We start from the raw sequence: 19,087 nt of genomic DNA, 5'->3' as shown, positions 1-19,087 counted from the left end.
GAAAATAATAATGAAAATAAAAAGTTTACATGTAGGAAGTCACCGTAGCAACTGAGGTGACCTTACAATCACGAGTTTATTCCCTTTGAATAGATAAATCGAGCAGGGCCTCTCTTTATTTTTGAGGAATAACGCTGTCCTCTAAGGCTGGAGCCCTCCGCCGGTAGAGGTCGCACCACCACCACAGCTCCTCATATCACACCGCTGCGCTCCAAAAAGAAAATAGTCACTAACAAGCGCGCATGCTGCATGCGCCATCTATCAATTCCCTTGCGATTCAAACAAGGGTAAACGAAGATTACTAAGGTAGTTAGAAAACAATCTTTTATCCTTTTGATATTCTGCTCTTGTCTTTGTCCCGTTTTTATTGTTGTCTAATGTGAAGTAGTTTGCAAAATCAAGCCGTAGCCGGTTCTTTCAATCCAGGTAGCAAGTTAGCTTGTTAGCTGCCTAGCCATAATTTTGTCTGGTGTTGTCTAAAGTTACATGTCACTCAAGGGCTCCACGTTTCTAGTTAATGTTCAATATACACACAGCCCTCCAACATGTTCAGCTTTTGTAAATGACTTAAGCTAGTCACTGTAATTGCTAGATAATCTTAGCTAGCTGCTAATACTGGCTAGCTATCTTATGTTAGACCATCTAGGCTACCTAAGCTAAGTAGATCACGTTGTCAGTTGTGGTGTCAAACTAAAATCATCTGCCCACTTTGACATGCTATAAGTGGATCGTGTCAACGTGAAATATGACTTTATTTACAGTATTTTCGTACGTTTTAGTGTTCCGTTTCCTGGTAGAACCATGAGTGGGTTCAACTTCGGTCAAGCCGGCAACACGGGGTTCAGTTTTGGGACCCCCAAAACCACGGCCGCCCCAGCCCCGGCAACCGCCTTCGGGATGGCGGGCTCCACACAAGCTGCCCCCAACAGCGGCTTTTCATTTGGGACCCCAAACCCTGCCCAGACTGCAGCTCCACAACAAGCTGCTTCACAGAGTATTTTTGGAATGGCCATGCCACAGGCCAACGCTACCCCGGGTGGAGGGTTTAGTTTCGGGACTCCCGCACCCGGCGGTACGCCTGGAGGAGGAGGAGGCGGTGGCGGTTTCTCATTCGGGTAAATAAGTCAGCATTATCGTCTTTAAGTTGCTGCCGATGCTGCCAGTAAACAGTCAGCTTGAGATTTTACTCAAGCAGCCGTTGGATAATTATGAAATAGTCATTTAATTGTTTTCTTTGCCTCAGGACCCCCACCACCAAACTCAATTTAGGGACGCCAGCTCCATCTCAAGCATCACCAGCAGGGATGACCCTAGGGGCGGCTTCCACCGGCTTCACGCTGGGAGGGGCTCTCTCCACACAGACCACAGCCTCCATGCCCGCCGGAGGGGGCTTCAGCTTCGGCACTCCAGGCATGGGAGCCCAGGTCCAGGTCCAGGCCCAGGCCCAGGTCCAGCCCCAGCTCATGACCCAGGTCCAGCCCCAGCTCATGACCCAGGTCCAGGCCCAGCCGGCTGCAGCCACAACCACCACCATGGCCCCAGGAGGCATGTCCCTGGGCGGAGGGTTCAGTTTTGGTGCAACTAAGGTCCAGGCCACCATGGCCCCTGCCCCCACCATGGCCCCTGCCCCCACCATGGCCCCTGCCCCCACCATGGCCCCTGCCCCAGCCTCAGGAGGAGGGTTCTCCTTTGGGAGCCCAGCTCCCTCCACGCTCTCCATGGGCATCCAGCCCACAGGTGAGCTTTGGTCGTCTCCCGGCTCAACACACAGTTTGTACTGGCTTGTGTGTTTCTGAATGCATTTTCCATCATGGTAATGACTGTTGTCTTGTGTTGGTGTCTCAGGTCTGAGTCTGAACTCTGTCGCCCCAGCCCTAACAGCTGCAGTCACCTCGGCCCAGGGCGGAGGGTTTGCCTTCGGAGTCAAACCAGCTGGTAAGGAAGGACTGTTTGTGTGTTTTAGAGCAATTTTTCTGTCTGTTCAGATATTGATGAGACACTTGGTGTCTCCTTGGGTTGTTTTATGGAGATATTGATTCTCAGATGTTTGTTTCTCAAAGCCACGCCGGCTCCGGTGATGTCTGTGCCGGCCAGCCAGCCTGCTCCGGTGCTGGGCTCTTCTCCGTTTGGCGCTCCGGCGTCCACAGCTCCCACCACCACAGGCTCCGGCTTGTCATGTAAGCTCACTGCATAGAGGAATCACCACCCAGGGCAAAAACACACTAAATATCGATGTGACATTTTGCCATGCTATTGGCATAACATCCCACTTCATAACAGGGGAAAGAATACAGAGAAATATCAAATGTCGTTTTGTCTCGTAGATCGTGGTTGAAGGGTTAGTTCTAAGTGGGTTCTGTCTCCCCTTTCCCTAACTCTTCAGTGGGCAGTGTTGCTGCCGCCGTCGCCCCGGCCGCTTCTGTCGCCACGGCAACCGCCTCCGTCACCCCGGCAGCAGGAGGGAGTCTGGGGTTCATGCTGAAGCCCCTGGGAGTAGCCTCGGCTACCACAGCTGCAGCTGCAGCTACAGGTACAGACCCTGAACCACACATGCAGCTACAGGTACAGACCCTGAACCACACATGCAGACACGGGTACAGACCCTGAACCAGGGGCCGTCTGGTCAGACTGTACCCCTGTGCCTGGGGAGTATTCAGCAGCTTGTCTGATATCTTTGGTCTTCTGTTGTCTTTCCTTCAGCTGCGGCCGCTGCCAGCACCACCTCAGGCTTCTCCCTGGGGATGAAACCTCCCGGGGTCGCTGGCATTGGGTTAACGGCACCCATCACTGGAGCTAGCACAGCTGTCATCGCCAGGTACGTCCCCTCGTATACAGCTGGCACAGCACAACATGTAGAAACGTTCACAAGGTGCCAATTTATTTGTACACGATGAGTGTTTGTAAGTGACCCGAGACGTTTTCAAACTGATAAAGCCCAATCTCCCAGCTTTGGGACTGTTGAAGCGATCCTATCTCTCGTTGTGAACCTCCTGGTTGTGAAGCAACCCTAACTGCAGCGGTGAACCTGTCCTGTTCCCAGTGCTCCTCCCGTGATGTCCTATGCCCAGCTGGAGGGGCTCATCAACAAGTGGAGCCTGGAGCTGGAGGAGCAGGAGAGACACTTCCTGCAGCAGGCCACGCAGGTCAACGCCTGGGACCGCATGCTGGTGGAGAACGGAGAGAAGGTGAGAGCGTTCACTTTATCACCTCAGGTGATCTCAGGGGCGTTGGTTTGAAGGCCCATGACTAACGATGGTCTACCTGTCACAGATTACATCGTTGCACAAGGAGATGGAGAAGGTCAAATTGGACCAAAGAAGGTAATTTATTTATTTTAATTTTTTAAACCCTTTTTCCTGAACGTTGTAAATGTTGTAAATACGATACGATACGATAAATGTCGTAAAACATCGTAAATGTTCGACCACAGTGTGATGCAGTGTAGAGGATTTAGTCATTTAGCAGACGCTGTTATCCAGAGCGACTTACAGTAAGTACAGGGACATTCCCCCCAAGGCAAGTAGGGTGGAGTGCCTTGCCCCAGGCGACACAACATCATTTGGGAGGGGAATCGAAGGGCAACCTTCTGATTACTTGCCTGACTCCCTCACCGCTCAGCCATCTGACACCCCTACATGATTCTAATCTTGGTGTGGATTTGTCTCTCCCTCCCGCTACCCCCGTCCCCGTCCCCGTCCCTCCAGGCTGGATCAGGAGCTGGACTTCATCCTGTCCCAGCAGAAGGAGCTGGAGGATCTCCTGTCTCCTCTGGAGGAGTCTGTCAAAGAGCAGAGTGGAACCATTTACATGCAGAACGCTGATGAGGAACGCGAGAGAACGTACGTGTTTACTGGAGACCTGAAACACCATGTCCTCGCAGCTAGCATGTTTACTGGAGACCTGAAACACCATGTCCTCACAGCTAGCATGTTTACTGGAGACCTGAAACACCATGTCCTCACAGCTAGCATGTTTACTGGAGACCTGAAACACCATGTCCTCACAGCTAGCATGTTTACTGGAGACCTGAAACACCATGTCCTCACAGCTAGCATGTTTACTGGAGACCTGAAACACCATGTCCTCACAGCTAGCATGTTTACTGGAGACCTGAAACACCATGTCCTCACAGCTAGCATGTTTACTGGAGACCTGAAACACCTGGTTCAAACAAATTGGTCGTTATCTAGCTCAGCAGAAGCCTGGTAAAAACCCATTCATTTGAATCATGAGTGTTGGAGCAGGGAAACGTCTGAAACATGCAGGGCAGTGGCGTCCCAAAGGACCAGGGTTGAGAGCCACTGAGCTAGGACACGGCGAGAGAGCTGTGCGCTGCGTCGAGTCGTGATTGTGTGACGTGACGTCTGCTCCTTGCTCCTCAGGTACAAGCTGGCTGAGAATGTGGACGCCCAGCTGAAGAGGATGTCTCAAGATCTGAAGGAAATCATCGAACATCTTAACACATCCAGCGGCCCAGCAGATACCAGTGACCCGGTAAGAGATGATGCTTGTAGAAAAGACCATACAGCTCGAGTTTGAAAGGGGAAAGAGATGACAACTGTTGTGTTTGTGTGACTACAGGAGTTTGAGGTTTGTACCCTGTTCCATCAAGCTCAGACTGGGGCTGGGAAAGAGATATTGTAAATGAAGCAGGATAGTCTTTATTTTCCTTTTGGGTTAATATAGTTAATGGAAAATCTGCTATGTTTTACACATGATTGTTTTCTTCTCAGCTTCAACAGATCTGTAAAATTCTCAATGCCCACATGGATTCTCTTCAGTGGATTGATCAGAACTCAGGTATGTGAAGACCACCTTGCATGTTCAATAGGTCAACAGTGTATTGTGCCTTCAAGTCATGGTAATGTACTGGCCCTAACCCCATCCATGTATTTTCAGTGCTTCTACAGAGGAGAGTGGAGGATGTGTCCAAACTGTGTGACAACCGCCGCAAAGAGCAAGAGAAGACCTTTCGTATTACATTTGATTGAGCTTTATTAGCGTCTGAAATGCTAATCTAAATGTGGAATATTATACTTTTTATACTCTTTTTTGAGAAGTCAGATTTGTGCTTTTAATGCACTGGAAGTTGGTCTTTGTAGGATGATGTTAAGGGATGGTTCACGTTGAATAAAGGGGACATGTTTTGGCTCAGTAAACCAAAATTGACCCAATAACTTAAGGGAGAATTGATATACATTGTGAACTATCCCTTTAATGTTATGAAATATGCTATGAGCAAGCTTAAAATAAAGATGGGAAAAATATATTCTCGTTTTTTCCAACAATTTCACACTGATCTGAAATAGCTTTTTAAATTTTTATTTGCAGTTAAAAAAAACGTAATGAATCCACATGTCCGAATGTAAGGCAGTAGAATGTTTCCCAGTGTTCAACCTTGTGTGTGTGACTCCCACCCCATATCACAAACACCTTTCAATTTGTATTCTCTTTATAAAGCCATTATAACAAAACTCAGTGTCCATCTTCATAGTTAGCACAATGCCAGAGTGTAGTAGAACTTAATCCCACTCGTTTCCTGGGCAAAAGTCAACTGATCATTACAGGTATTGCAAATATTCCTTCCCTCATGACCAAAAAAACTTATTTTCACAGTCTTTTTACACCTAAAGACTGCAATGGTAGCCCCTTAATAAAATATATATAAAGCATTCCATTGATATCTTTGTGTAGATTTACGACATACGCGTCTGAGTACAAGCATTGATTTTCATGATATACAAGATCACTGTAGAAACAAGGACAAGAACAAGGTCAGAACAGGATCTTGGAGCTAAGAGTTGGAGAACGTGATTGGGCCGCTGCTCATGCATGGGGGCGGGACCAGAAGCCTGGTGTCTGATGTCTGGAGACTGATTGGTTGAGACGGTACCCACGTAGACCCAGAGACTAGCGCATTCGCATGTGCAGACTGTGTTTGGGTCCGTCCACTCGTTCCAGCTTCTCAAAGTGCTTCCTGGCGTTGCGGATGTTGATGAGTGTGGCTGCAGAGGCTACAGGAAAGACAAGTCCAGTTAGTACTTTATTTTTAAGAGATTTTGTGCATTTCTCATGCTTTACTGGACAGTTTGTAAGTGAAGAGTTACATGAAAGGCAGAAAGAGATAGGGGAAGGCCAAGGCCAGATTTGCGTTTTATATTTAGTAACCACATCCTATGCAACCACCTCAGCAAGATGCCTCTGGTCGTCGTGGCTAATGGGTAACTTACGTATGGAGGGGTCTGACATGATGACCATGACGTATGTGTTGGAGGTGAAGACATCGATGAAGGCTGCAAAGTTGGAGTTTCTAACCTCCATGCTCTGGAAGGAGGCTGCCAGTTTGCTGCGATCAAACACAAACAAACACTGTGATGTGAAACTGAGACGTATAAGGCAGGATCGTAGAGGAGACGGTACCCTTGCAGACTCTACTCACCTGCAACTGAGCTTGAACTGCTTGATGATGTTGCTGATTTTCTCAAACCGGTGTGCATCACGCTGCTCTTTGCATTGATAGTGAGAAATGACCTGCAACACACACACACACACACACACACACACACACACTGAAACACCAAATAACACAGGTTCCCACATCCTTCACAACAACAACCTACTTCCTTAAAGATACACCCAACCCAATCCATGAAACCGTTACCAGAAAAGTGGCTCGCTCAAACAAGAGCACTTCGTCTGCCTCGATGATCTGGGCGAAGTTCCTCAGGTTAGTCTCCAGCTGCTGAACATTGGGGATCAGCTGGTACACAATGCTAGACCACGCCTGAGGGGGAAGGAGAACACTCAGTCAAGACTTCCCTGACAGCACAGATCAGCAGACAGACAGAGAGAGACAGAACCTTGTACAGAGTTTCATCCCAGATGGAAGTCCTGAAGCAGGTACAAGCCAGCGGTCTGGACAGCCTCCGCAAGTCTTCTTCACGTTCTTTGAAGATCTGTAGAGAGAGGTAGAGAGAGAGCAATAGAGAGAGAGCGGTAGAGAGAGAGCGATATAGAGAGGTAGAGAGAGAGCAATATAGAGAGGTAGAGAGAGAGCGATATAGAGAGGTAATCAGTCACACGGAGAGAAGGTGTTACTGAGTAGGACAGTACACACCTACATGCTAAGAAAGAGTAGAAGGCCTTATGACATTCAAAAGGTATTTTAACACTTTCATAGCTGAAATACTAACTCACATTCACATTCCTGGCGAGATATCTACCTCATGTATTAAAACCATTGATGTGTCCAATAATGCGTATGTGTATGTGTGTGTGCGTGCGTGCGTGTAGTGTAAACATCCGCTCACCAGGTCTCTCTGGTCCTCCTGTACCAGGTCCATTTTGTGCACGAGGCAGAATACTTTAGCATCAGGAGAGTTCTGAAGGATGGCTTCCAGACAGGACTGGTAGTAGTGCATGTCTTTCTCCAGCTCACGGCTCTCCACATCAAACACGTAGATCAACACCTCCACGTTCCGGAAAATGTTGTCCCTCTGGCTGGTGAAGTAGTTCTCCATGAAGGTGTCTTGTCTGAGGAATTAAAATCACACAAAAATACCATTACTGACTACCATGAAGTAAGTGCTGATCAAATGGTTTGACCTTGAGAGTTTGACGGTGGTTGATGGTAAATCAGTTGACCAACCCACCCTCCACAGTCCCATAAATTCAGCACCAGGTTGCCAAGAAATCTCACATGGGAGTGCTCCACGTCGACTAGGTTGAGACAAAAGCAGAATGAGATTTGAGTCACTAAAAAAGGCTAAATTCTTTTTTTATTAAAGCAATACTGCAATCATCGGGTTAGTGCAGAATCGTATAAAAGAGCAGGCGCTTACTTGTGGCTCCAAGGCGTCGTGTGTCTCTGGCTATGTAGTTGGCAAAGATGATAGATCTCATGCTGGTCTTCCCCGAGCCACTCTTGCCCATCAGCAACACCTACAAATTAATCCACGTAGTTAAAAAATATTCGTGAGGGACACAATCCGACAAACCTGCTTTTCGTAATCGCCCTATGGTTAGCAATAAAGTAGGCCCATTGAGCCGTTTACTAATCGACATACAACGGTCTTCTATTGGGTTGTAGATGTAGCTAGTAGTGTTACCTTCTTCTTCATGGCTGTGCTTGACATCCCCTTTATAGGTCAGGTCGTAAAATAATACTTCAAATTTCTGCCACACTGACGTCTCTGCAGATGGTATATTTTCTTACAGCTACAAAATGAGCAAAATAATGATGTTAGCCATGTTAAACGTTGGAGTAGAAAGGCAAATATCATAGATTCACAGTAGTTTCTGGGTCTCTGTTAACCCTCAAACCTTACATAATTACACACCAACTAGTTACAGAACTCCTGAGTGAAGTAAGATTGCTGCAGGCTAGGCCCTCTAGCTAACAGAGTTCTCTATAGCCAAAGGCTAACTATAGATTTAGCCTAATGTTAGCCATCTGTCTGCCTTTCTCCGGCATATCGTGGCCCGCAAATTATAGACAAATCATTGGAATCAGATTTTACCTATTGATAGCTTGTTAGCTAGCGAGATATGTTACAGCTTAGAAGCTGGCTAGAGATGGCATGGGCTAGATGTTCATCTCTTAGCCATAAAGCCATTGCACTGACTTGTTAGTGCAGGCAAGCCAAACAAACGTCATCTCCTCGTAGCTAGCTTAGCTAGCTAGTGGTGCTAACTAGGTTGTTTGTTGCGTGTAAATCGGTTTAGATGCCATTCCCATTATAGCAGGCTAGACTGGGAATTACTATGTTGTTGCCGATTTAAACACATTAACCAAATCTTAATAAAATGTACAAGTTTGTTATTACTTGATCTCGTTAGACGCGAACTGTCACTGGTCGGGTTGGTGTTGACTGACTGCTGTTCACGCTTCTTTCATGATGTCAATTGGAAACACAAAAACAATGTTCTCGTATTAACTCCTCGAATAAAAAGCAGGCTATTTCACCTCCTACTTTCTTGTCAAAACGCTGAGTATTGCCGATTTCCTTCAACTATAGCATCACGCTTAAAACACCTACCAAGCTTTGTCACTTACTGAGAACTTACTGACGAGCCTCACACATATTTCACGTGATTGCACCACAGCAGGAGGGGGAGGGGAGGGAAGGGGGGGGGGGGGGGGGTGCAGGAATGCTGTCGTTGAGGTGTCAGGCTTCCGAGTGGAGATGGCCTCGTCTACATATCATTACGCTCGCTTTACTTTTGCTTTCTCCCTTCAGATGGTTTCCGTGGCTAATTTCACAATATTAGACTGAAACAAAACATAATTATCAAATATTTAAAAACGTAAGCTTATGCCTATGTTTCAACGAAATTTTGACTTGGCTTTTTGTGTTCAACAAGGATCAACACACAATCACAATGTTATAAAAACTTTATTCTCCAATAGACCTAAACAGTGAATAGGAATCCCTAAGGATATTGAGCTGTCAATCAAGATATGAATAAAATCAAGCAACTGTTTGTTTACCTTAAACAAGTCACATCTGATACAGGTTATAAGAATATATATACACATCTTTTAAACGCCATTATTCACATGTAATAATTGTTGAGGACAGATAAACCACAAGACACCAGCCACAAAATAGAAGGGGAAAAAGGCAACTTTTGTTTTGACATCAGGAATGTCTTACAAATCACAACAATTAAACAAACAATGTACACCAGCTGAATATAACCATCCCAATTTGAATATTCTCATACATCTTTACAACCAGAAGGTCTTAGTTTTAGTGTTGAGGTTCATGTTGGTCTGGATCTCTCTACCGCTCACCCAAAAAATATAAGTAGGAACCAGAGCTTTCAAATAGTTCTATTTTTGTAGAAAAATCAGTTGCAAAGAGAGGCAGAAACATGATGAAAAGATCAGGCCTTATTCATTTACAGTCAGAAAGCATGTCCATCAGAGCTCTGTGTCAGGGCCGTGATAGAAAGACATCCTCTCTTACATCTGGTCTCTGAGTTTGGCGAGGCGTTGAGATAGTTCGTCCTGCAGACAAGTAGAGAAGGTGTTTAGAATTAGGTAAAGGTATGGCTGGGCGTCTGTGTCCAGTATGACAAAAATAGTTGTTTACTTGTATTCTGTCTAAAATACGTGTACTCTGTCATCCTTAAAACCAACTGCATATATCTGTTTTGAGTATAATTTTATGTGAACTTGTGCTCTTAGGACCGGAGGAAGTGATTACTGTATATTGTATTCATTAGGTGTGCATTGTGTTGTGTAACAGATATGTTACTTTGTGTCACTGAAACGGCACCCAAGACTTTCACACAGTTACCCTTGTGTATATGGAGGGACAATAAAATGATTTGACTTGGTTTAATTACCTGTTCTGCAGAAGCCACACTGGTACCCACAGACCCTGATTGTCCCTGTGGAAGCTCCATGTTCAGGTCCAGACTAAACCAAACAGCAAACATAGGCACAGATATTTACCACTACGTACTGACAAAGACTAATATTTTCCAGTGATGTGCCAGATATTGTCAAAGGAATGACAGTGCATCTCCTTAGACTACTGATGGGTGTTTTCTTACCCAGCTTCATCTGCCATTTCATGCATCAGTGAATCCACTTGATTCTGAAACACACATTTGACAGACTTCAGTGAAACCTCTGTGTTCCGAAAAGCTACATTTGATGTACAAACAGAACAACTTAAGCTAAGTGCACTGGGGCCGTGTATGTGATGAAAGCAGTGTGCTTTAGCGGTGTACCTGAGGGGTGGTCAGCGTGGTCGTGCTGCTCATGGTGTCCTCCATGTGGGCCGTCTGCACATCCAGGGTTTCAAACTGATGCTCAAACTTATCCATGAGGCCTGAGATCTGAAGAGGACATTTGGTTTGTTTAGTCACAGTACATTATCAAACGTTTGCCACTGAAAAACACACACACACACACACACACACACACACACACACTACCTTCTCCAGGTTCATTGACTTCAGTGTAGCATCCATCCCTTTTACTACTCCTGCCATGGATTTGGTTACCTGTGGGGGGAAGAGAAACGCTGCAATATTGCTGTGCCAGTTACATTATGTTTTGGTGTCCACTTTTGGGTCTCATGGATTTGCGGCCTTGAGTTTTCAGGTACCTGTTCCGCATAGCAGGGTGTATAACCACCATAGCAGGGTGTATAACCACCATAGCAGGGTGTATAACCACCATAGCAGGGTGTATAACCACCATAGCAGGGTGTATAACCACCATAGCAGGGTGTATAACCATACCTTATTCATCGTAAGAGCTGTTTGGACCCTGGCAGCTACTGCATCCACCCGGGCACTCATCCGCAGGAAGTTCACAGACTGGTTCTTCTGTCTGATGGCGTTTTCTGCATGAATTCTGGCCACTTCCACATTACCTTTCTGAATCGCCTTTGGGAAACATACACATCATCAGCATCACTACAGTAGTCCCATTTCCTTAGAAACAATAGACCTTATACTTCGACCCAGAAATAACGGCAATATTTACTTTTTTGACTTTGGTCTTCTCTGCCTTTTCCTCTTTGTCACATTTCTTGGAGCTTCGTTGAAGTTCTTTGGCAGCAAACTTGAGGTTGAAGAGATGCTCTGTATTACGTGTTAAAGACTCCGACAAGCACTTTTAAACAACCTTTTAATTAATATGAACTCAGCCGCTCGTTCCGTGCAAGACGTAAAAGATTACAAATTAGAACATAACCTTTAAATACCTGAAAAAATCTAATGCCGAACATAAACATAGAATATCTTAATCTCAACAGTAACGTTATAAAGTTCGGCACCTACAACCAAACACACAAGCAGAATTAACTTAACATATAAATGAAATATATCCAACCACAAAGCAAACAAAACTAGGATGACTCAGTAAGTCACTTACAGGCCGAAGCAAGCGTAGCTAACATTACTTTTACTGAATGCTAGTTACTTCCCGCATTTTGAGAAATCTTTGAAAGGATACTCTCCATATTCGACATGTTGGTATACTCCTTAAACAGCTATGTTTAATAAAATGTGTGTATCGTAGTTAACTCTAACAGGGATTTTACTAGCTCTTTTAACAGTAAAACTGGCGTTTCTGTTCACTATTTTCCCCTCTCCCCTACTTCCGGATACACTGGCATTACGTCATCCAGTGTCACATGTTTATGGGAGTATCCCATTTGACGTCACATTTATATGGAGCATGAACATTTTGAATGTACTGGAATGTAAAATCAGAAACTCTCCAGTAGAATTTTAAACCTCTAAATCATCGTTCATACGAATTTCCCTTTGCATGCGTTGCCGTAGTATCAGTGCCGTGTCATAGCAATTGAGGTTAAACTGGGGGGTCCGCTTGTCAGACAGGTCACAGCTTGCGTTGGCGAAACTGGAGTGGGCGGTAAGCTTGATTGATGATTAGGTTTCCGTCTCTGGATCACGGCAGCGAGGATGAGTCACACTGATGTGATATTCACGCTCCTTTCAGCAGCGTACCCACCAAGCGCATTCTTAACTCTCAGTCTGTAGGCTATATGAAGCGTAACATAAGCGTGATGAACAGCAGTCTTTTCTTCTTTTTTTTAAATCCTGGCCACCAATTTTTGCCTGAATTTGATTAGGAACTTTTGAGAGGATTAGCCTATAGATCTATTCGTCTTCTGAATTGGTAGGGTTAGATAATTCACTGACAATTGAAACAATTAGGCTACAACAACAGAAGCAGCCTAGCGCGTGTGTAAAGTTTTTATTTGTAAATAATGACCTATGTTTATTCAACTTGGGTCGACTAGTGCAAAGAAAAACATGCAGGAACGTCATCTACAATCCATTAGCATATAGGCTACTCTACACATAGCCTACTTATGTTGCCCTACTATTATAAATCTGGTCTTTTTTGAGAAAGACATATTGACAGATATTGGCTAAGTAGGCCTTTATAAGCTACCCATTCATGCATAGCATATTATGCTAGCTACATAGGTTGAACAGAGCGCATCGTGATTTACTGTTAAGTCGTGACGCCGGATTGCCATGGAAACTACATTACGCTCCCCATTTGAGAGAAACTGCGCGGTAGAACTTCAGTTTGTTCAGCACCACTGTGGCGGTGGACAGCGATCAAGCATGAGCCTGTAGGTTCGCAAGAGTACCGTGATCTGTGCGGAAGGGTCGGAGACTGAAATCAAACCTCTTAGATATCTACTTTTACCGAGTTCGTTACGCTAGTTACATCAGGTAAGTTAAAGATAATTAGGCTATCTCATTATTCAAACGCAGTTTTCAACAGTAAAGCAGGCTGAATGCTGGCTGTGTTTTCCCCTCAAGGTTTCAGGATAAATGCATCTAGTCTCATCAAAATAATTTTGGGGAAATATGTAACTTGACTATTTAGTGTTGAGGATGATGCGGTGGGTATTGACGGTCAAACAAGGATTTTTTTTGTAAACCTGTTCGCTAAATTTACCCCATATGGATCAAGTCCTTGAGTTAAATGTCGCCTCATAGGGTATTGCGAATCTTGCTTTTGCTTTTGACGTCGGTAAGATAAAGATGATGCTTCACCCGTTAAACTCAAAGCGAGATCATGTAAGTTCTGTATCAGCCAATAAATGTCCCCTTTGAGTCGCATTACTGTAGGCTACTTAGTTTTTTATGTACAGAGAGAGAAAAAAAGGCGATTCGACGAGAAGCTTCATTCAGTGACTGTATGACTCATGTTCTGACATGCGAACGGGCGGTGCGACGGGCAAGGATAGCCTACTGTGATAGAAAAATCATCTTAAAAAATCTGCGTTAAGTTAGTTAATAGTTTTATTTGATAACTGATCTTTAACACTTTTGAATGAGCCGTATTGAATGGCAGGGAAGCTGTCATTTTTATGCAACCTCTTAATATTCTGTTTCTGAACCTGATTAGGCAAAATATATACGGAAGTTAGGAATGTGAGCATTGTGCCAGTGAATAAAGTTATTTAAATATTATACAATTTGCTTACATACAAAATCACATAAGACAGCCAAGTAAGGTTTTGTCCACTGAGAGGATGCTCTGTGACTTCCTGTTAAATTTTTCATTTCACATCTCCCAACTCGTTCTTTCTTGTTTTCTTTCTCGCTCTCTATCTATATCTCTTTCTTTCGGTATGTTCAGCACGTAAATAAAATAAAAACACGTAAACGGCACGTATATATGTAAATCCAAACAAAGTTTATACGCATAATAGACTGTCAAACAACAACGTATTACAACGCAACCAATGACCTTTGGAATAATCAGCCGTCATTCAAAAAACCGTTAACAATACTCTGTTTCTCTCACAGGTGAGGAGGATGGAGGTCCAGACTGGTAGAAGATTCCACAACCTAACTCTGGAGCAAGTCCAGACACTGGACCAGGTCTTGACGGAGGTCATCCCCATTCACGGGAGAGGCAACTTCCCCACTCTGGAGGTGAGACTTAAGGACATCATTCGTGTGGTGAAAGACCGGCTGGTGGAGAGAGAGATCAGGGTCAGGGACATCCGCCTCAATGGCTCCACAGCTAGCCATGTGATGGTGAGGGACAACGGGATTGGCTACCGGGACCTGGACATCATATTTGGGGTGGAGCTTCCTCGACACGAGGACTTCCAGGTGATCAAGGAGGTTGTTCTGGGGAGCTTACGTGACCTTCTCCCCAGAGGGGTCAACCGACGCAAGATCACCTGCCTTACCATGAAGGAGGCCTACGTGCAGAAGATGGTAAAGGTCTTCAACGACCACGACAGATGGAGTCTTATCTCGCTGTCCAACAACAGAGGAAAGACCATGGGGCTCAGGTTTGTCAGCTCACTGCGACGACAGTTTGAGTTCAGCGTCGATTCCTTCCAGATCATTCTGGATCGCATGCTAGAATCATACTGGGAAACCGAGAAAAGGGAACAGCTGTTTGACGAGCCGGAGCTCCAGAGAGATCCGGTTTCAGATCCGGACAGACGGGAGCTAAAGAAAGAGTCGGACACACCCAAACATGTCGCCTGTTGTCGTCCGACAGAGGAGAACGAGAAGGAGCGCTGCTCTGACGGCCCGGGTCAAAATCAGGAAGTTGTTGCACAGCAGGAAGAGCTACCCCTCCTGACGGATGTGCACGCGAGTGGAAAACAAGACTCTCAGGAAGTGTTAGAGACCGAGAGCGTGGGCCTGGGATCTCTGGAGGATGAGGAAGAGGAGGTTCACTTGGAGGTGGAGGAAGAAGAGGAGGAAATTCGGTTGGAGGAGGTGGAGGACGAGGAGGTTCACTTGGATGACGACGCTGTGTTTCAACTGTGTGGAGAAACACTAGACAACAAAACACACATCGTTAAGGGTACAGATTACGGTTTAGTCACAGCCGCGAAACCCTTTGTAACAGAAACAGCAGAACCCCTCGCATCTGTAAACCCTAAGATTACCACAGATGATTTATTAATCTCCAAAGAGTCCAAGGAGAGTAAACAGGCCTCCATGTTGTTGAAAGAGAAGTCAATACTGCAAGAGAATACCCTCAGTAATGAAACGCTTCCATCCGCATCAGAGCTCTGCACCTCTGTTTCCAAAAACATCAATCTTGAACACTCCTTTCCTCCCCCAGCAAAGAAAACCTGTCACTCATCTCAGGAGATTACCCCAGATTATTGTCCCTCACCTAAACCACCAAGGAAAATGTCAAGAAAGATGAGAAGTACATCATGTCTTCCTGAAAAATGGTCTATGTTAAAAGATTTATCAGATCTCACAACACAGTTGTTTGAACCTATAGAAATACCTAAAACAATTCAGGCAAAGCCTCCCTTTTTAGACAATGGGCATAGCCCCTTCTCCGGTCATTCAGGCTGCAGACCCAAGACCCTGGAGGGAATGAAACCCTGCTCAGATCTTCTACATCCCATAATGTCACCCAGAGAGGAGCATGCTCCAGCCAGCGCTGTAGAGCAAAGTGTCAGGGCAAAACACGTCAACAAACCTCTGGTCTCAGCTGCTCCAGCTGAGACATCAGCTCTTCTTCCAGCTGCAGTAGACATTCAGTCAAAGCCTGCTGCTCAGAAACTAGTGGTATTAAGCACAGACAAAGGTCAGAGTCTCCGTCTCAGTCATGATTCTGGTTCAGAACACAGTCCCTGTTCCAGTTTAGGCTCAGGTTCTGGTCCAAACCCAGGCCCAGGCCCAGGCCCAGGCCCAAACCCAGGCCCAGGCCCAAACCCAGGCCCAGTTTCTGGACTAGCCCCAGATCCAGGGGCATGCTCATCTCTCAGACAGCAGCTCACCATCACAGTAGTGGCAGAATGCATGTTCGGGGACTTTGAGCAGGCCATGGACCACCTTCGCTTCCGTCTCATAGCCACCCACAGCCCGGAGGAGATCCGTGGAGGAGGCCTGCTGAAGTACAGCGACCTGCTGGTGAGGAACTTCCGTCCGGCCAGCGAGACGGAGATCAAGTCTCTGGAGCGCTACATGTGCTCCCGCTTCTTCATCGACTTCCCGGACGTCAGCGAGCAGCAGAGGAAGATCGAAGCCTACCTGCGCTGCCATTTCGTCGGCAACGAGGAGACGAGCAAGTACGACTTCCTGATGACCCTGCGCCGGGTGATCGACGAGAGCACGGTGTGCCTGATGGGGCATGAGAGGAGACAGACCCTCAACATGATCACCGTCCTGGCTCTCAGAGTGCTGGGGGAGCAGAACGTCATCCCCAACACGGCCAACGTCACCTGCTTCTACCAGCCTGCACCGTACATGGCAGATCCCATTTTCAGCAGTTACTACGCCCCCCAGGCCCAGCCTCCTCTCCTGTATCACCCATACCCGCTGCACGTCCACATGCAGACGGGCCTGGTCTAGCCCAAGCCTCTCGGTCGAGGAGAACATGCAAGGTGCATGAAGTAAGTTTCAAATATCATTGACCACAGGCTCAATGTTAGATTTTGTTACGAAACCGGCAAGCATGAGCACTGTTTGTGGCATGAATAGACCCTGCCGACGTCGTGAGCTGCAGCTTACTCTCCTGATAAAGGTAGTGTCATCACTGTTCAGAGAGGAAAACTCTTTCGAACCAGATAAAATAGCTGATTCCTCACGGTGAAAAAACTGTGTGGGAAATTGTCACTGAGGAAAAAGGACATCCTGGAAAGGTGATTGAGATCTTGTGATGGCAGGCCAGGAAAGGGTTTACAGGGGAAGTAATGAGATGGAAAACAAAACAAAACCAAAATCTAAAAAAAGGAAAATAACATTATCAACAGACTAGTTTAAGAAGTATGAAAATAGACATGTTGTTCACGAAATGGTTTCAGGTAGGAGGGCTTCCGAGTTGTTATCGGCACGACAACCACGTCCAGCACAATGAAGGAGGGGCAGTGTCAGACGGAGAAGGGAAACAGAAACACTATCGACACGTTGTGTTTAAGTGGTGAGGTTCTTGATATACATGATGAATAGTTGTTCTTAAAGAAGTTAAACTTCAAGCGATCATACCGGTGTTTCTTGTCATGCCAGAGCCTGATATGGTATCACCTGCTTTGATCGGAAAAATATGAAGTGTAGTAAATTTACACAGATGTCAAAAAATATTCATTTGCATCGCTGGTAGGTGTTAAAACAGTTTGTTAGACGTCATGACTAATCTGATGAAATCAGAATCATAAAGAAAAGATGTCACTTAAATGTTGATCAAATTTTTCTGGCACTACAGATTATTAAAACTCTGTTGCACTCTTCTGTCACTTGACTGTATCAATGTTCATCGTTTAAAAAACTAAGTAAACACTCAGTTCATACTTCGTATAAATCTCACAGAATGCATTTTCTGCACAGGCATGACAGTAGGCTCTCCAAGTCATTGTTAAACCTAAAGCACAATGTGAATGTCTGTAACCGTTGTGAGTAAACTTGACGTTTCTGATGTATCGTTGTAATCCACTAGTTTAATATGGAAGTCTAACATATGGTGGAATGTGGTGTGGCAATGTGGTACTTTTAAAATATCCTTTTCTGACTGTAATGCAGAGCTGTTCTGCTCGATGTGTGTATCCATCCTGATGTCATGTATCTGTCATTAGAAATACATTCACTTTCATTAAATTATCACTGGGTCAGTGTGTATTGTCCTTTTGATAACCAACCTCGTACATTTCACTTCACGTGCTGGCAGTCTGCCTCGGGACTGAAACGCCTTCGCCTGCTAGGCTGGGGACCGGAGCAGCTGGCACAGAACTTGTTGAGCCCATTTCTGAGGCGTGAAGCAGACAAGGACCCTTCAGTGTTTCAAAAGAGCAATGACAACCTAAACTGATCCATTGCTGTGCTACCTGCGACCCTGTAAGCGACCCTGTAAAGCACTGCAGTCACTGAGCATGTGACAGCCCTGTGCGTCAGAGCACCGTGGCTTGCTCTGCTGTCTGACTCACATCTCCAGTTCTCAGTGCATTAGCTAGATTGGTTTTTCCACATCCAAGCTTCTCCAGCTTAGTCCACTCCGCTCCGCGCCATGCTAACTGCTAACAAACCAGGAAAACCACCAGACAGGACAGATGCTGCTTCATCCAGCCAGTGCTGTCTGGATGCTGGGACAAGCTGGGGGGCTAAGAGGGGGCCTGGGTGGAGGAGAGGGGGCCTGGGTGGAGGAGAGGGGGCCTGGGTGGAGGAGAGGGGCTGGTGTTGGTCAGGGTGGAGGAGAGGGGGGCTGGTGTTGGTCAGGGTGGAGGAGAGGGGGGCTGGTGTTAGTCAGGGTGGAGGAGAGGGGGGCTGGTGTTAGTCAGGGTGGAGGAGAGGGGGGCTGGTGTTGGTCAGGGTGGAGGAGAGGGGCTGGTGTTGGTCAGGGTGGAGGAGAGGGGGGCTGGTGTTGGTCAGGGTGGAGGAGAGGGGGGCTGGTGTTAGTCAGGGTGGAGGAGGGGGGCTGGTGTTAGTCAGGGTGGAGGAGGGGGGCTGGTGTTGGTCAGGGTGGAGGAGAGGGAGGCTGGTGTTGGTCAGGGTGGAGGAGAGGGAGGCTGGTGTTGGTCAGGGTGGAGGAGGGGGGCTGGTGTTGGTCAGGGTGGAGGAGAGGGGGGCTGGTGTTGGTCAGGGTGGAGGAGAG

At 46.2% G+C, this 19,087-nt stretch overlaps 4 protein-coding genes across 6 annotated transcripts; 2 read left to right on the top strand and 2 right to left on the bottom strand.

Moving 5' to 3' along the window:
- The first annotated feature begins 169 nt into the window (after positions 1-169).
- Positions 170-5,267, top strand: nup62l (nucleoporin 62 like). Its single transcript, XM_084698266.1, has 13 exons — positions 170-306; positions 780-1,115; positions 1,244-1,737; positions 1,846-1,935; positions 2,061-2,177; positions 2,384-2,530; positions 2,701-2,815; positions 3,041-3,185; positions 3,271-3,320; positions 3,705-3,839; positions 4,383-4,494; positions 4,734-4,800; positions 4,900-5,267. The coding sequence occupies exons 2-13, from the start codon at positions 802-804 to the stop codon at positions 4,989-4,991; spliced, it is 1,878 nt and encodes a 625-aa protein (XP_084554392.1). The 5' UTR covers positions 170-306; positions 780-801; the 3' UTR covers positions 4,992-5,267.
- Positions 5,268-5,306: 39 nt separating this feature from the next.
- Positions 5,307-9,093, bottom strand: rraga (Ras-related GTP binding A). 3 transcript variants are annotated; one of them, XM_084698279.1, is made up of 10 exons: positions 8,826-9,093; positions 8,109-8,217; positions 7,842-7,941; positions 7,653-7,719; positions 7,311-7,533; positions 6,861-6,956; positions 6,662-6,784; positions 6,440-6,531; positions 6,231-6,346; positions 5,307-6,014 (listed from the first exon to the last, which is right to left on the bottom strand). In XM_084698279.1, the coding sequence occupies exons 2-10, from the start codon at positions 8,133-8,135 to the stop codon at positions 5,911-5,913; spliced, it is 948 nt and encodes a 315-aa protein (XP_084554405.1). In that variant the 5' UTR covers positions 8,136-8,217; positions 8,826-9,093; the 3' UTR covers positions 5,307-5,910. The 3 variants fall into 3 exon arrangements, with proteins under 3 accessions (XP_084554405.1, XP_084554402.1, XP_084554403.1); XM_084698276.1 differs by having other exon boundaries at positions 8,966-9,089; XM_084698277.1 differs by having other exon boundaries at positions 9,056-9,074.
- Positions 9,094-9,376: 283 nt separating this feature from the next.
- On the bottom strand, positions 9,377-12,151 carry chmp1b (charged multivesicular body protein 1B). Its single transcript, XM_084698650.1, has 8 exons — positions 11,978-12,151; positions 11,507-11,604; positions 11,260-11,406; positions 10,951-11,019; positions 10,744-10,851; positions 10,564-10,607; positions 10,354-10,426; positions 9,377-10,012 (listed from the first exon to the last, which is right to left on the bottom strand). Exons 1-8 carry the CDS (start codon positions 11,991-11,993, stop codon positions 9,968-9,970), a joined length of 600 nt encoding a protein of 199 aa, XP_084554776.1. The 5' UTR covers positions 11,994-12,151; the 3' UTR covers positions 9,377-9,967.
- Positions 12,152-12,420: 269 nt separating this feature from the next.
- Positions 12,421-18,102, top strand: LOC146287672 (terminal nucleotidyltransferase 5C-like). The gene is made up of 3 exons (XM_084698651.1): positions 12,421-13,236; positions 14,323-14,965; positions 16,274-18,102. The coding sequence occupies exons 2-3, from the start codon at positions 14,332-14,334 to the stop codon at positions 16,855-16,857; spliced, it is 1,218 nt and encodes a 405-aa protein (XP_084554777.1). The 5' UTR covers positions 12,421-13,236; positions 14,323-14,331; the 3' UTR covers positions 16,858-18,102.
- The last annotated feature ends 985 nt before the right edge of the window (positions 18,103-19,087 follow it).

This window comes from Hypomesus nipponensis, chromosome 5 (assembly GCF_054491055.1).
Source record: "Hypomesus nipponensis isolate SF chromosome 5, ASM5449105v1, whole genome shotgun sequence".
Taxonomy (NCBI): domain Eukaryota; kingdom Metazoa; phylum Chordata; class Actinopteri; order Osmeriformes; family Osmeridae; genus Hypomesus; species Hypomesus nipponensis.
Note: the sequence above shows the minus strand (reverse complement) of the source record. Positions and strands in the feature narration are given on the sequence as shown.

What these genes read in the sequence shown, in the direction of transcription:
- nup62l (XM_084698266.1), top strand. Translation starts at nt 802, where the DNA reads ATGAGTGGGTTCAACTTCGGTCAAGCCGGCAACACGGGGTTCAGTTTT. An exon ending in AGCTGCAGCTGCAGCTACAG is followed by an intron (nt 2,531 to 2,700) that starts GTACAGACCCTG and finishes TCTTTCCTTCAG; the next exon opens with CTGCGGCCGCTGCCAGCACC. An exon ending in AGCACAGCTGTCATCGCCAG is followed by an intron (nt 2,816 to 3,040) that starts GTACGTCCCCTC and finishes TCCTGTTCCCAG; the next exon opens with TGCTCCTCCCGTGATGTCCT.
- rraga (XM_084698279.1), bottom strand. Translation starts at nt 8,135, where the DNA reads ATGTCAAGCACAGCCATGAAGAAGAAG. An exon ending in GGGATGAAACTCTGTACAAG is followed by an intron (nt 6,785 to 6,860) that starts GTTCTGTCTCTC and finishes CTTCCCCCTCAG; the next exon opens with GCGTGGTCTAGCATTGTGTA. An exon ending in CATGTCAGACCCCTCCATAC is followed by an intron (nt 6,015 to 6,230) that starts GTAAGTTACCCA and finishes TCTTTCCTGTAG; the next exon opens with CCTCTGCAGCCACACTCATC.
- chmp1b (XM_084698650.1), bottom strand. An exon ending in AGTCAATGAACCTGGAGAAG is followed by an intron (nt 10,852 to 10,950) that starts GTAGTGTGTGTG and finishes TGTCCTCTTCAG; the next exon opens with ATCTCAGGCCTCATGGATAA. An exon ending in GAAATGGCAGATGAAGCTGG is followed by an intron (nt 10,427 to 10,563) that starts GTAAGAAAACAC and finishes TGTTTGGTTTAG; the next exon opens with TCTGGACCTGAACATGGAGC.
- LOC146287672 (XM_084698651.1), top strand. Translation starts at nt 14,332, where the DNA reads ATGGAGGTCCAGACTGGTAGAAGATTCCACAACCTAACTCTGGAGCAA. An exon ending in CCAGAGAGATCCGGTTTCAG is followed by an intron (nt 14,966 to 16,273) that starts ATCCGGACAGAC and finishes CATCTCTCAGAC; the next exon opens with AGCAGCTCACCATCACAGTA.